The sequence below is a fragment of the Anguilla rostrata genome, chromosome 11, assembly GCF_018555375.3.
Source record: "Anguilla rostrata isolate EN2019 chromosome 11, ASM1855537v3, whole genome shotgun sequence".
Lineage (NCBI taxonomy): Eukaryota > Metazoa > Chordata > Actinopteri > Anguilliformes > Anguillidae > Anguilla > Anguilla rostrata.
The window spans coordinates 2,892,786-2,907,981 of NC_057943.1; the positions used below are offsets into that span (position 1 = coordinate 2,892,786).

Sequence of the window (15,196 nt, forward strand, 5' to 3'; positions counted from 1 at the left end):
AAAATATTGGCTGAAGTCATGGAGCAGTCACAGCAAAGTTGTTGAAAATCACAGAAAACTGAAAAAAGTGAAAGAAATTGAAAAACGTTTATTATTAAATTACCTCATGGACAGCAGTGGGAAACCATTTAAATAACACCTGTAACTATAGCAACAGTAACAAGTACTTGAAGTTTCAAAAAAATCTATGGGCTATAACCGGCTGCTATGAACAAATAACCTACAAGTAAAATATTGATAGGCTGGTGCATTTAATCGAGGAAAGAAAAAGCAGGCTGTTTCACCATTAACATAATTTTGTTAGAAACAGATCATGCTCAAATTTCCTCATTAAAATAAAACACAGTTACTGTCTGTCCAATTTTATTTATACTACTACTACTACTACTACTACTAATAATAATAATCTGCTATTGTTTGTTTTGGTATAACATGTTGCACATTTCTCAGTTTGGTCTTTGAGGGAACCCGTCTTGTCAATGAAAGTTACCATAACGGGGGATGCTGTTGACAGTGGCCATAAAACATCTGACTGCAACAACTAAAATGAATGGGAATCTTGATCCCGACCCCGAGCATTCCAGAATCTGTATAGACTATGTTAAGGCTGACATTTATCATCCAAAACTGCCCAGAAATAAGGGAAAGCACTAAAAATTGAGTAAACCGCAGAATTGGTTAAGAAAATGGGGAGAATCTGTGACACCCATGACTCTCTTGACGAACACCCAGGCTTCAGTATAATATATGGCCTAACAGTTAAAACTACAAGCAATAGCCTACAGCACCCCAAGGAAATCTCATTGATAGGAGCAGATTCTGACATTATAATCTGTTGGTTCTGTGAGGCAGCGCTTCAAATGATAAAAACCAACCGATTCTGCATTAACGGTGTTTCTTTAGAAAAGATACCCGAGATAGCGGGTGTAGTGTTATGTAGGCTACAACTGTAAACTTAAAACGACTATACTCTCTCATTCAATCGGGAATATAACGGCTGCTTGAATTCAGTGTTCTCGTTTTGTTTTCTTATCAGTGTCACCTCAACCTATACGAGCGTGAGGAGGGGTGATTAGGCGGGACAATAAAAATGAATGGCAGCAAGTCTGTCCAATGGAGATCTGAAATCTTACTCCACTTGCCCACTAGAGGAATTCGTGCTCCAGTCAGCTGTCGCCGTGGGTCTCTGGGCTTAAAGAGAAGTGACTCAGTGCTAGCAGACAATTTAGGTTGTGCAGGGCCTACTGCTTCAGTTTGCTTTATTGACCGTTTTGTGTTTCTGAAAAAAAAAATCAAATAAAAAATTTAAAACACATTTCTTCATTTTTCCCCGCCAACTTTATATTTTTGTTTTAAGGGTGGAACTGGCTTTCATTTTTTGCCCATCTGCAGCTAATTAGCTAGCTGCGCCAAGCGATCTAGCTGGCTAGCTAGACACAGTTTGCAGAACCGCAAGGTTTAGCTACTTAGGTATTTTCCTTGGGAGCTTTCTTCTTATGTAATTATAACCTTCGCTGTATTACGGCAAAATGTCAAGACCTACGAGGTACGTTTCACTGAGCTATTTCGTTTTCGCAATTAGCTAGCTAGTTGCATGTTGTAAGCTACCTGGCTGACGTTAGTAATACAAGTATGTGAGCTACCAAGCTGATGTTGCTGTTTGTGGTATTGTTTCTCTAAAATTAAATTGAGTTAGCCAGCCCTCTAGCTAATACCACGCCGCGAAGCACGTCTCCCACATCACTAGTTATCCAGTTTAGCTTCAGCCCCTTTCAGAATAACATTTCTGCCATGTGGTGGTTGGGCAGTCACGTTGTTTAGTATCGTTCAGGTTTTTAAATAGCCAACTGTGAAATGACGCACATTTGCCAATATGTGCATCCATTTTGTCACGTATGAATGGTGGGTAGCCGACGATGCTAGCTTATAGTCAATATAACTAGGTAGCTAACCTGTCGCGTAACGTTACTCAGTTCCAACCTGTGGCTGACTTGCATTAGCTAGCCACCTTGCTGGTTAATTAAAAGGTGGAGTGAAAACACACCAACGTCACCCAGCTGCCTAATAACGTTTAAGGTTACTTGGAGAAACAAATCATAGGTACACAAGATAACTTAGCTGGCCACGTTCTTTTCTGAATTCATTCAGTTGAAAGGTTTTGCGCATTTTATCTGCAAAACGTGAACGTCACATTAGTTTCTAATGGATCAACAATGTCAATGTGCCCGGCTACCTGAGAATCTATATAGGCACTTATTCAGTTGCTCCGCAGTCAGACGTGCAAATCGTCAACAACCACGGACAGCAGTCATTTTAGAAAGTTACATGTCCTTGAAAAAATAGACCGCGGTTTACGCTAACTTCCGGTCACGTGACGGGCAAAATAGTGGATTTCTGGGTTTTATTTTTTGTTTACGTTGTGCAAGTCAGTCTTTCCACGTCATCACATTAAGGACTTGAAGGTTTGGAGTGCAACCCTAACTAGCCATCGCTCTACATTTGAGAACCAGGCTGTTCGTGTCTGTCTCCATAAAATAAATAATTTGTGAAATGATGCATCGATCCAAAAGACTGACAGATTCAAACAGTATGATTTTTACTGCTCCACAATTAGACGAAGAATGATACAAGAATACTAAATTAACCTGATCTTAAAAAAATAAAATAAAATAAAAAGTGTCACACCTCGCCCACTCAATTTGAAATACATTTAAATATCTCAAAATCTTCCACTTAAAACAACCCTTGGGGCTGAACATGTAAAATGAAAGGGTGTCCGGTAATTCCTGGGCAGTTGGAATTAATTGTGCAGACAGACAGGCAATTAATTTTACCCCTAGTGGCTGAAGAACAGGGAGTGGATAACCAGTAGGTAATGGGTTCAAATCCTAGGTGGCCAAAAACTGCTGGGGTACCCTTGAGCAAATTACTTTTGGTAAATACAGGTGAATAAATTAATATCACAAAGTGAATATGCAGGGAAGATAGTAGTTTATATGTTTTTTAAATGACAGACTTTGGACTGAACAAGTCTTTTAGGGAATATGCCTAAAGGCATAGCTAGATATAATTTTTTTTCAGTCTAAAACAACCTTAAATAGCTGGCCCCCAGGAACCTATTTTTATAATTAAATTGTACCAAGAATAAACACACTTTACAATCTCAAATATTACAAATTAGTTCATTAGTCCTAAGTAAAATATGTTTCAATGTGTGAAGCTATGAAAACTATGTGAGTGGCATCACAAAGTTTAAGTAACTGCATGTAAAAACTGCTGACGTCCACCAATGCATTTAGGAAAATCTACAGGCTATATCAGAATAACAGTTATAGCAGAATAACATGAGGATCTCACACTGCTCCTGGCAGTAGGATCATTGTGACTGCGCAGAGCTCGACAAAATGGCTGCTCTCCTCTGACCCGATTAAACAAATGCATGCACTGCAGGCCGAAAACACACCCGACAGTGTTTACTTTTAATTTTTTAATTATAAAGAGCGTGTGGAAGGACCTTCCACTTTGGCCACCCACTACACAGGGCAATGTGGGGATTAAGAGTTCACAGAGATCTGAGGGGTTTTGACTTGCATAAGAGAACCAAGGCTTGTGCATTCTCTAAACCAGTCTTTCCGGAGTTTTGGTGGCCATCCTATTAGTTTTGTCCATTTAATGTGCATATTTTAAGCCTAGCTGTCACCTGTACAATTTCAGGTTGTCATGACTGAAAAAACTGCAGGACCTAATAATCAAGTTACCTATTATCACACCATTTTACACAGTAACAAAATGACTGTCCTGTTAAATTCTCTCCCCTTTCTTACCTAAGCTAACTGGACTATGGACTGTGAAGCTGGCATAAATGTAACATTTAATGGGATGTAATTTCCAAGCTATACAATCACAGGTTAATCTCGGATCAGAAAAGATTAAAAGGTACAAGCTGTTGATTAGTACAACAGTGTTAATACAGTAGATTGCCTTGTTCGGTATCGTTCCTTTTCAACTGTGTACAGTTATTTTGTCTTTTAAGTAGATGTTTATATTTAGTTAACTTTCATATATATATAAAATGGAAAACTACATAAAAGTACAATTACACACACCTGTCATAAAATTGTGTAGCTGAAAGATGGACTGCATGTAGATCAATGCAAATTAGTAACAGCCATCGCAGCCTTAAAGCCTATCCAAGTTCCGTCCTGATCATGTTCAAACCAACCTCTGTGCAATCACCTTTTTACTGTTGTAGTGTTAATGATTAAGCCATAATAAAAACGTAGCCTATTCATTCCATTCCCAAATGACTCAAACAGAAAAACAATACAGTTTCATTTTGATGTAAAGGAAAAATGTTCACTGGAGAGCTGAATGACTGAGGGATGAGTTCCTTCTGCAGTGAAAGTTCACTGCAGTTTACCTTTTTACTGACAGCCAACTAAATGGGCTTGTATTAGCATTTACTGACAGCAGCTAGTGAGGGGATCGTGGAAAACTATGTGTAAAGTGAGGACAAAACCAGCCAAAGCAGCTTGATTCAGCCATACATGCACAAGGCAGCGAGGGAATCATCACCACCACTGAGGTGGGCTAGCTCAGAGTCTCGACAGAATAGCAAGCTCTTTGTATCCCATACATTTCCTTTGATTCTTTATTCATCGTACAACTATTTGAAAGTATATTATTTTGATTGCACATGCTCCGCATTCATATTCAGAATTATGTGCAGTTAAAACGTACATTTAAATTGTTACGTTACACTGTGTGGTTACTGGTTACATCCCCCGGCTCAGTCGGGTAGCAGTGGAGGCTAAGACAGCGAAGTGAACTGACACACCAGTGCCTTGTCCATACGAGTCAGTCTGAGCGCCGTGAGGTCTTCTGACGAGTTAGAGACAGGGTGGTGAGATGTGCTGAAGTAGAGGAGTCGGATGGCCTGCCTTGTTCTCTGTGCTGGGTATGGCAAATGGAGAGAGCAGCATGTCTCAGTGCCTTTTCCTGACGGTGGTGCATGTGTGTATGTACGTGTGTGTTTGTGTGCGTGCGTGTGTGTGTGTGTGTGTGTGTGTGTATTGTTTTCGTGCAGGAACAAGAAGGTGGTCGATTACGCACAGTTCCAGGAATCAGATGAAGCAGGTGAGTGTCGTTGCTGTTGTGGGGTGTAGGTATGTGCAGTAATGTACCGTACCACAAAAAACTTATCTGTGCCCTTTCTTCTGTGAGTTTTTATATTTGATACTGGGCATGTTCTCAAAGCAGCGCTGAAGACCCTGTAACCTTGAAAGTAAAAGTTCACAGTGCAGTGCATTGGCTCTCGTGCGTTAGGCGTGGTGGGTGTGTGACAGACCTCCGTGTCCCTCTCTTTGTCCTCGCGGACATGCAGATGAGGAGTACGGGAGGGACGGACAGAAGCGGCGAGCCCCTCGTGAGGTTAAGCACAAGAAGCGGACGGGCAAGAACTCCCAGGAAGACAGGTGTGTGGTTCAGGAGGCAGGATTCAAGGTTTCCCTGCTGGGCAGATCAACCCCTTAAATTGCAGGATTAGCTGTATTAATTCAGTGTTTTTTTACAGTGCAATCACATGATACACCGTTTGAAAGTGTTAAAACTCACGGTTCTATCTCTATAAACTGTTTTACAATGCTAATGTTTTAGCAACAACGGTTCCTTAATTTGTAATGCGGTGTGGCCAAACAAGCTTGTCCATAGTCATTTTCTGTCGCAAAACTTGGAGAAACCTTGATAGAAGGTCCATTCTTTACTTAGCAATTCTCCTGAGGAATAATCAGTGTTGTCCTTTTCGCCGTTGCATGTACGCTGAAAGTATTGCATATAAACTAATGTTATTATCTCTTTGAATATATTCTTTAGAAAAAAACAAGCCTACCTATAAGCTTCTCTGACCAGTACTGGCTAAGCAGTCCCTCATATATAGCCAATGGGACCACAATAACTCAACATGGGCAGTATAACTTCTGCCCAGTACACAGCCAGCCAGTTTCCAAGAGTCAGACCTGGACTCTCCCAAGGGTTACCTTTTCAAAAGAGACCAGGATTATTCCTGAAATCAAAAGGGTTCAAGAATAGTAACCATTTCATTTTGGGTATGTCATTTTCAGGCTTGGGTTAAAAAATGGGGCGGTACAGAAGGGGTTAATGTAGTGTGGAAAATGTGGCCTTTGTCTTTGTCTTCCTTGTCCTGGATACATGCCTATTGGGCATAATTATTTGATTTATGACACTACTATGCAATTACTGGTATCATTCACAAATAATAAGATGTATGTGTGTCAGAGAGGGTAACAGACTTTGGAATCCATTGCAGTACTTTGAACTGCCCATAAATAAAATTGAACCTTTACTTTGAGTTTCATAAAGCATTTAAATGAATAAAGTAACGAGTGTTTTATAGTCATTGGCTCAGCTTGCTGGATATAGAGTGATTTATCATTCTGGTAGTTGCATTACAAAACATGATGAGTATCGCTCTTTTTTTTGACGTGCTCATTCTCTCATTTTCTTTTCCTTTTTCCAGTGATGATTCTGAAGACAAGTCTAAATCCAAAGATAATGATTCTGCAGGTGAGTCAGTTGTTTTCACAATAAAATGAAGATGACAGTTTTTTCAGAGTCAAACTCAGTTCCAGTCCCACTCCACACAACTGGAGACACTCCCAGGCCTCGAATGTGTAATACTAACATAATGAATCAACTATTTGTATTGTAACAATGAGGTACAGTAAGACAGGTAACTTGTCTTGCACAGCTAAACCTACAGCATTGTTTTCCCTCACATTTTTTCCTTCATAACTCCTCAACAAAAGGGAGGAGAAAAAAAACTTTAAAAAAAAATACAACTTTTAAAAGGAGGTTGAAGATTTCTTTGCTAAGCTGTCTTGCTCCCTTTCAGATGACTTTGGAAGCAACGAGGACAATGACTTTGGCGAGGAGGAGGATGACGATGAGGAAGGAGGTGACAGCGACTACGACTCAAAAAAGGCCAAAAAGGGGAAGGGAGGCAGGACGGAGAGAACAAGGAAGAGGAAACAAGTGTCAGGTACGAGTCAGCTGCTGTCGCCCTATACGCAGCCTGATCAGCTTGGGGGTTTGCACAGGGCAGCCAGTTCAGCGAAGTGTTTTGCATTTAGCCTTCGCGGTCTTGTACAGTGACAGGCTGCCCTTTTCAAAGTTGCCTTCATTTGCATTTGTAAGTATAAGTAGGAATGCACACTACGTTCCCCAAGACAAAGTAGGGAGAACAATGTCATGTTATTCACAACTGCTGCGTATTTTGAAATGGCTTTATAGATCGGTATAGGAAAGTAAACCAAGCCAAGGGGCACTTGATAAATGGTGCAAGAGAGATTACGAACGTGATTTACATTTGTGTTTTTGCATGTGTGCACGTGTGTGCGTGTGCATGTGTGTGTGTGTGTGTGTTTGCGGTGTGTGGTGTGCGTGCGGTGTGTGCGTGTGCATGTTTGCGGTGTGTGTGTGTGTGGGTGCGTGTTTACGGTGTGTGCGTGCGTGTGTTTGCGGTGTGTGTCCGCGGGTGTTTGTGGCGTATGTGTGTGTGCGCGCGGTGTGTGTGTGTGTGTGTGTGTATGCGGTGTGTGTGTGTGTGTATGCGGTGTGTGCGTGTGTTTGCGGTGTGTGTCCGCGGGTGTTTGCGGTGTGTGTCCGCGGGTGTTTGTGGCGTATGTGTGTGTGTGTATGCGGTGTGTGCGCGCGGGTGTTTGTGGCGTGTGTGTGTGTGTGTGTGTGTGTGTGTGTATGTGTGTGTGTGTGTATGCGGTGTGTGTGTGTGCGTGTGTGTGTGTGTATGCGGTGTGTGTGTGTGTGTGTCCTCGTTCTCACAGATGACAGCGATGAGGAGCGGGTGGTGCGTAAGAAGGTGCGGCAGGTTCGGCAGGCAGCCACTAAAGCCGTGTCCAAGCAGAGGGAGATCCTGCTGGGGGACCAGGGCAGCGAGGACGAGGACGGGGACCGAGAGCACCAGGCCCGCGTGGACGGTGAGCGATCCACCGTCCCTCCCTCCCTCCCTTTATTTCCCCTCCTCTCTGATTGGCTGCTCAGTGTCTCTCCGCCCCCCAGCTGACCGTTGTCTCCCCCCCTCCCCCAGACGAGTCGGGCAGCGATGAGGACTTCACAGTGGACGACGACGACGACAGCGACTACGGCCGGTCCAGGAGGAGGAGCAAGAAGGGCGTCAGGAGGAGCAGACACGAGAAGAAGCAGCCCAAACCCCGACTAAAGGCCACAGGTCAGCTGCCCCACCTGCCTCACACACCTGCACAGGGGCCCCACCCACCTCACACACCTGCACAGGGGCCCCACCTACCTCACATACCTGCACAGGGGCCCCACCTACCTCACACACCTGCACAGGGGCTACAGCTACCTCACACACCTGCACAGGGGCCCCACCCACCTCACACACCTGCACAGGGGCCACAGCTACCTCACACACCTGCACAGGGGCCCCACACACCTGCACAGGGGCCACAGCTACCTCACACACCTGTACAGGGGCCCCACCCGCCTCACACACCTGCACAGGGGCCCCACCCGCCTCACACACCTGCACAGGGGCCCCACCTACCTCACACACCTACACAGGGGCCCCACCCACCTCACACACCTGCACAGTGGCCCCACCTACCTCACATACCTGCACAGGGGCCCTACCTACCTCACACAACAGCACAGAGCACCATAACAGGGTTTCATTGCTCACTAGTGACCCCTGCTGGTTGATCGATTGCCCTTAAGTCCACCTGTTAATGAAGCATCTCCCTCATGGCTCACGGCTTTGCAGCTCTAGCACGGTCCTACTTAGTGCAATAAGAAGCAGCAGCTGACATCACGTGATTCAGAGGAGAGTGCATGCTTGCCTGTGCTCTCCAGAACCTGACGGTGGGAGGTTGCGGGAATGTGCACCAGTGATCATGATTGGGCATTCCAAATCACAGAGAAGGGAGGGGCGGACTGAATGCCTGGCCTTAATTCCAGGGATGCTTCCATAAAGCCATGCATCAAAACCAGCAAACCCAAAAACCGAGCATGGCTCTTGTTAGCATTGTCCAGTGCAGATGTGGCTGCTTACCTATGTGCACCCCTCTCCCCAGTGAACCCCAGCTCTGCGAAGGGCAAGGGCAAAGGCCGAACCCCAGCGGCTTCGACCGTCCAGAAGTCCCCCCCCGCCAAGGACGAGGAGGAGGAGGAACCAGAGAGCCCCCCAGAAGAGGAAGAGGAGGCGAAGGAAGAGCACGAACAGAAGAAAGATTCCCCTCCCCCAAAGAAGACCAAGGAGGAAGAGGAGGATGTCTCAGAAGATGAAGTGCCGTCTGGGGAAGACTAGCTGTCCTCCGGGGCCTGGAAGATTCTATTTTACCTGTTCCTTTCGTTTCATTTGTTTTCCCTATTATTTTTACTTTGGAGCTTTAGAGCAGAGTTTCTTAATTCAGGTTCTGCAGGCCCACGGTGAATGTTGGTTTCAGTACCTGCTGTCGGTTCAGTACTGCTAGATATCAGGCATCTCGTTCATTGATTTCTACCTGGCTTTAAGTCTTTGAGGAAGTGAAGTGTAGTTTGGAGGTGTGGTTCTGCAAACAGACAGGTGAAAGGTCAGCGTGTTTGTTGATTTTGCACTGCGTTCATCACGGGTGCAGATTTGCCGTTCACTTAAATCTCTTCAGGTCTAGAACTATTAATTAAGCTTCTAATTATGATGAATTAATCAGTCCAGGAAGCCACCCTAAATTTAAGCAAAGATTAACTTTTAACAATTATCAACACGCCTCCAGCCACACATTGTTTCACAGAAGATATATATATATAGTGCCCACCTGAAGAGATTTCAAATGCATACATAATCAATGAAGCTGTAAATGAATGCTAATGAGCTTAATCTATTCCAGCACCAGGGCAAACCGCTGGTTAGGAAACGCTGCTTTGGGGGATTGCAATTCACGTCAGCCTGGCTCAACGGTTTGCTCATTTCTGTTTTTGAACTGTAAATACCCATATCATAAGTGTGTGTGTGTGTGTGTGTGCGCGCAAGCGGGAGAGAGTGATGCAGTTAATATTCAAAAGTTATCACTTAAATAAAAAAATATGTAAGTGACAGAAATATGCAGTCCCCGTTTTACGCATGAACAAAACCTGTTGAGTCTGTGTGGAACTAGCAGGTGGTTACAGGAGATTGCTCCAGCATTAGCTGTGCTTTTTGTGTTTGCCCGCCCGCCCCCCCCCCCCCAGAATTGCAAATTGAATTTAAGTTGTATTTCTATCTGCATGGAATCATTGGTAGTGTGTGTGCGTTTGTGTGTATGTGTGTGTATACTCGCACGTGAGTGTGTGTGTGTGTGTGTGTGTGTTTTTACGGGGGTGGAATATTAAAAAACATATATCTCTCCCTCTCAATCAGTGGTATGTTCTCCCAACATCCACCACAGGCCTCAGATTGCGTCCCGACTGCAGTGTGGTGGCGCTGCTCTCCTCTTTGTGTTTCTGTTCATCGTGTGACTCTCCTGATCTGACCTTCATCTCTGCTCGTGTCCTTCAGCATCGCGTGCAGTCGCGCAGTATTAGTGTGAGGGAGCGTGAGACTGACGGGCCACTGGGAGCCACTCAATTCGTCTCGCTCGGTCCGAGCGGACCGTCCAGGACCTTTTTCTTTTCTTCACCAAGGAGCAAGAGCAAGAGCAAGGCGCGGTCATGAGCTTGAGCTGAAATTAACTGCAGAGCGACTGAATGAATGGATGAGAGAATGGGTGAGAGGGACTTTGTTTAGGCATTTTAAAACGTGTGCATTCTCAGAATTTTAAGTGTGTTCTAGAATCTTAAAAAAAAAAATCTGCATTCTGGAATATTTGACGCGTGCAGTCTCTGGAGTCTTACATGTGTATTTAATGGTGTTCCCACTTATTAACGTATCCTGATTATGTGACTGAAATGAGATTGCAGAAAGGGCCCGTCCTGTTTTCTAAATGCCCAGACACCGCGGTACTTGCACATGTTAAAAGTGCTGTACGGTTTGAACTTACAATAAACGTGTGCCCAAGCGCAAACGTGCACCCGCAGACCTTCGATGTGAAGACACATGCTGATTTTTGGGTATGCCTGCATGCATGATGCTGGTGGCGTGCTGTATTTTAACAGGCGATGAAGGGCGCAGCATTTCCTGTAATGCACCCAGCACACGGTTGACATCTTGTGAACAGCGCAGGTGTCCCTTACGGGTTAAACCGTTGTGCTGGGCTTCTTTCTTACTTTTGGGGGGTGGAGGGGGGGTGGTTGGGGGTTGGCTAGGGGTACAGTTTCAGGAGACAAGAAATCCAAAAATGAATGTTTTTTTTCCTCTATCCAGGATTTTTTTTTTGTAAGTTTTTTTTTTTTTTTACAAAAATAAAAAGTACTTTGCTTTTAAAGGAAAAATATGAATATATATCTTTACTGAAGCATCGGAACGAGTGTTTTCAGCATGTAACCCTATGAGGATGACTGACACAGCCTCCCAAATCATGAGTCTCGAGATTTTTCTTAAAATAATTGGTTAAACAGCCATTTCTCTTTTGGTGTGGTCCCAAAAAACATTTAATGTATTCTGACACACAGTCAACTTCGGTCTCAACGTTTATTTTCAGAAACATTTAAGTAATTAATACTAAAAATAAAACTGATAATAAAAGTTCAGAAATAAGCCACACGTGGGATTTCCTTGCTTCCACCACCTTCCAATTTATCTTCCCTTATCCCATCTATACAGGTTTTCTCCCGGTCATGTTGAACTTGTGTTATCCTAGTATTAAGCAAACAAAGTTATTAAAATAGCTCAGTTATGACTTTATTTCATACTCATTCAGAGGCCAAGTCTGATAACGAGAACCATTTAAAATAATGTATTTACTCCTTCATACTGATCATAGCTTGCAACGTTATCGGTTTGCGCAGCTCAGCATTTGCTGAACCATTTCAGATTAGCATGTTTGCTGGGGCGAGTTAAGCCTCTAGACTTCCCTCAGATAGGAATACAACATTTGGAAAGTTAAATAAAGAATATAAAAACAATAATATTAACAAGTACGATAAATATATATTGCACATACATTATAGCAGCATAAATTATACAGCTATATGGGTACTTACTAGATTACAATTTGTCAGGGGTTTTACTATATCATCATAGGCCATGATTTTTTATTTCTTTTTTTATTGTTTACTTATTTGTCTTTTACTAGCCTACACAATGGAAGGAGTGACTATCAAGTAGGGAAGGGGACAGAGAGGGGATAAATTTAGCACATTTCCACCGCAAATAAGGTAAGGTAATTCACTGCATGTTCTAGAGGTGTTAATCAAATTTCCATGATAACATATTATCTTTAAGACTGAAAGTATGGATAAAGTTAACTCTTCCAAAATGTGAGATCTTAAGTCTGACCAGAATTGCTTACAGAAGAAACATTATCAGCGACAAAATATTCGGAAATAAAGGAGTTGCAGGGTAACTTGCGTGCAATACGTCGCAGCTCATGCAAGAGATTCGCAGTTGGAACCGAGTTACTGTGTAGTCGTGAGTCTCGGTGATCCTTGGTAGTGAAATCCAATCAAATCCCCGTTCGCTACCAAGAATTGAAGGAGACAGCCAATCAGAGCTCGAATGTCTACCAAGAATTTACCAAGCGCTTGCTCCAGTGTCTTGGGTTGAGAGACGCGCGAATCTTGAATGAGGTAAATCTGGTAAATCGCAGTTTTATTTTCCTTCTTCGGTATGTAAAGATTAACGGAAATTTCACAGAATGAGAACTGAAACATATCGGGCAAAAGCTGTACATTTACAATTATAATAGTGTTATCCAAGCACTGCGCACATATCTGATCCACGATAATAGTTCAAAACACCCCTATTTTTAAAGGGCTATGGCAAAAACATAAAATATTATCCAACGATGTACGCAAGGTAAATCTGCAAAAGTAATTCAATATAGTCAACTAAAGTGAGAATCTGTAGCTAAGTACATATTCAATCATTCATGTTAACAGGCATTTGCCTGGTTTCGCTGAAGCAACATAAACTGTCGAACAAGCTCGTAAAATCTCGAGCTAGTAATAGCCTGTGGCAGAGATATTAACGTTTTTATTAACTTTACTGACCTTATTAACATTCACACCTAAACTTTATTTTGACACAGCGCAACTTCATTTGGAAGCCACGCCTAGGTGCCAAAAAGGTAAACCTTGTTTCGTAAGGTAGATTTCAATAAATGCATCAATACATTGCCTATACCTTAAAATGTTAGTCCGTAGTCCAAAGTAATGCGCAGCAATTTCGAACAATTTCAGTTCGCTAAAATTCGCAGGTTTTTAAAATTGACTGATGAAAAGAGAGGGCACTTTTCTATCCGGGCCAGTGGCGCAATGGATAACGCGTCTGACTACGGATCAGAAGATTCCAGGTTCGACTCCTGGCTGGCTCGAGATCTTTTTCACGAATCGAATCTCACGAGTTTTGAATTTCTTGGTCTAGCAAATCACAGCTCATATTGGCACCAAGAACTGGACAGAAATGGCCATTGAGAGCCACACTGCCTCCAATGGATAACGCGTCTGACTACAGATCAGAAGATTCCAGGTCTGGCTGGCTCGTCTGTTTCTACTGATTACAATAATGAACTATTTAGCCAGAACACTGTTAATATAAGCCCATGTATTGAACTACTATTGGTAAAGAATTAGAAAAATAAAAAATTTGGCTCACACAGCAATTGACTCAAATGTGACACCACTCCATGAACACAGCCCTGACAGAGACTCAGTCCTTGAGACAAAATACAGTTTTACTAAGATAAATCTTTATGATGCTTCTTACCTGGCATCTACTGACAAGATAAATACTCTCTCCATGTTACATGGATTTATCGGTACCATTTTAGGCAATATATAATTTATTCACATAAAATAATAACTCACAACATCAAGTGGACAACGTATTTTACAATCCTAGAATTGCTTGGTTTGGCCAATCAAGAGCCACATTGCTATCAAGAATGTTGTGGCCAATCAGGGTCTGTCTCATTACACAGAACAGCCAAACAGCAGGGCCAGTGGCGCAATGGATAACGCGTCTGACTACGGATCAGAAGATTCCAGGTTCGACTCCTGGCTGGCTCGTTGGGTTTTACTGATCATGCATGTTAATGGGCCAAGAATTAAACTACTGTTGGGAGAAAAAATAAAATGAAAAATAAATGTGGCTCACATACAAATTGACTCTCCTTAATTGCAACACCTGAATTCATATAAAACAGAAATGTAAACCCACGTCTGGACAACCTTTTCTAGGTTATATGAGAAATTACATTTACGCATCTAACTCTGCCTATAAACGATAGCCAATTTGTGATGCAACTTCTCCATTAATATTACATACAATTTCATGTTTCTTTAAGATAAATATGAAAGCAGTATTATTTTACAAATAAAATGGGAAGATCAGCTACATGGAAGAACATGGTTTAAAACAACAATTCAATTCTGGAATCGGTTGGACACCACAACCTCTGGAGATGCAGCCCCTGTGTGGTGTGCAAGAATGCTGTCGCCAATCAGGGTCTGTCTCTTTACCCAGAACCCAACAGCAGGGCCAGTGGCGCAATGGATAACGCGTCTGACTACGGATCAGAAGATTCCAGGTTCGACTCCTGGCTGGCTCGTCTGCTTTTACAGATTATGAGTCAACAGCCCATGAATTGGCAAAAAAACAAATATACAAAATACTTGCACTTGAGTCGACTTAAATATAACACCTCTCCATCTATACAGCTCTGATAGAGACCCAGTCCTTGAGAGAAAACATGTTTTTGTATATTTGTTTTTTGCCAACATGGAAAATATGTTTTCCATTGGAATTGCTTTCTGGCGCCTGTTAAATGGCATCTACCAACAAGAACTGCACTCTCTCCATGTTACATTTGATTCATCAGTACCATTTCTGGCAATCAATCTGGCCGGATCAGCCATTTTTACTGGTCATATATACAGGAACTACTTATTTTGCTATCTTTTTTAGGTTATCTGAGAAATTTCCTTTACACATAATCCAGCCAATAAACGGGACCCAAAAACAGTGATGTACTTTCTCAGTTGAATTACATTTAATTTCATAAGAAAGAAATAACTTACAGTAAAAATT

General features: G+C 42.7%; 1 protein-coding gene and 3 non-coding genes across 4 annotated transcripts; all 4 read left to right on the top strand.

Moving 5' to 3' along the window:
• The first annotated feature begins 1,191 nt into the window (after positions 1 to 1,191).
• LOC135235216 (nuclear ubiquitous casein and cyclin-dependent kinase substrate 1-like) lies at positions 1,192 to 9,773 on the top strand. Its single transcript, XM_064300491.1, has 8 exons — positions 1,192 to 1,546; positions 5,087 to 5,136; positions 5,384 to 5,474; positions 6,536 to 6,582; positions 6,911 to 7,057; positions 7,860 to 8,012; positions 8,123 to 8,263; positions 9,129 to 9,773. Exons 1-8 carry the CDS (start codon positions 1,530 to 1,532, stop codon positions 9,359 to 9,361), a joined length of 879 nt encoding a protein of 292 aa, XP_064156561.1. The 5' UTR covers positions 1,192 to 1,529; the 3' UTR covers positions 9,362 to 9,773.
• Positions 9,774 to 13,408: 3,635 nt separating this feature from the next.
• Positions 13,409 to 13,481, top strand: trnar-acg (transfer RNA arginine (anticodon ACG)). The gene has a single exon. It is a non-coding gene; the product is annotated as a tRNA-Arg (tRNA).
• A 621-nt stretch (positions 13,482 to 14,102) lies between these two features.
• On the top strand, positions 14,103 to 14,175 carry trnar-acg (transfer RNA arginine (anticodon ACG)). Its single transcript has one exon. It is a non-coding gene; the product is annotated as a tRNA-Arg (tRNA).
• Positions 14,176 to 14,644: 469 nt separating this feature from the next.
• Positions 14,645 to 14,717, top strand: trnar-acg (transfer RNA arginine (anticodon ACG)). Its single transcript has one exon. It is a non-coding gene; the product is annotated as a tRNA-Arg (tRNA).
• The last annotated feature ends 479 nt before the right edge of the window (positions 14,718 to 15,196 follow it).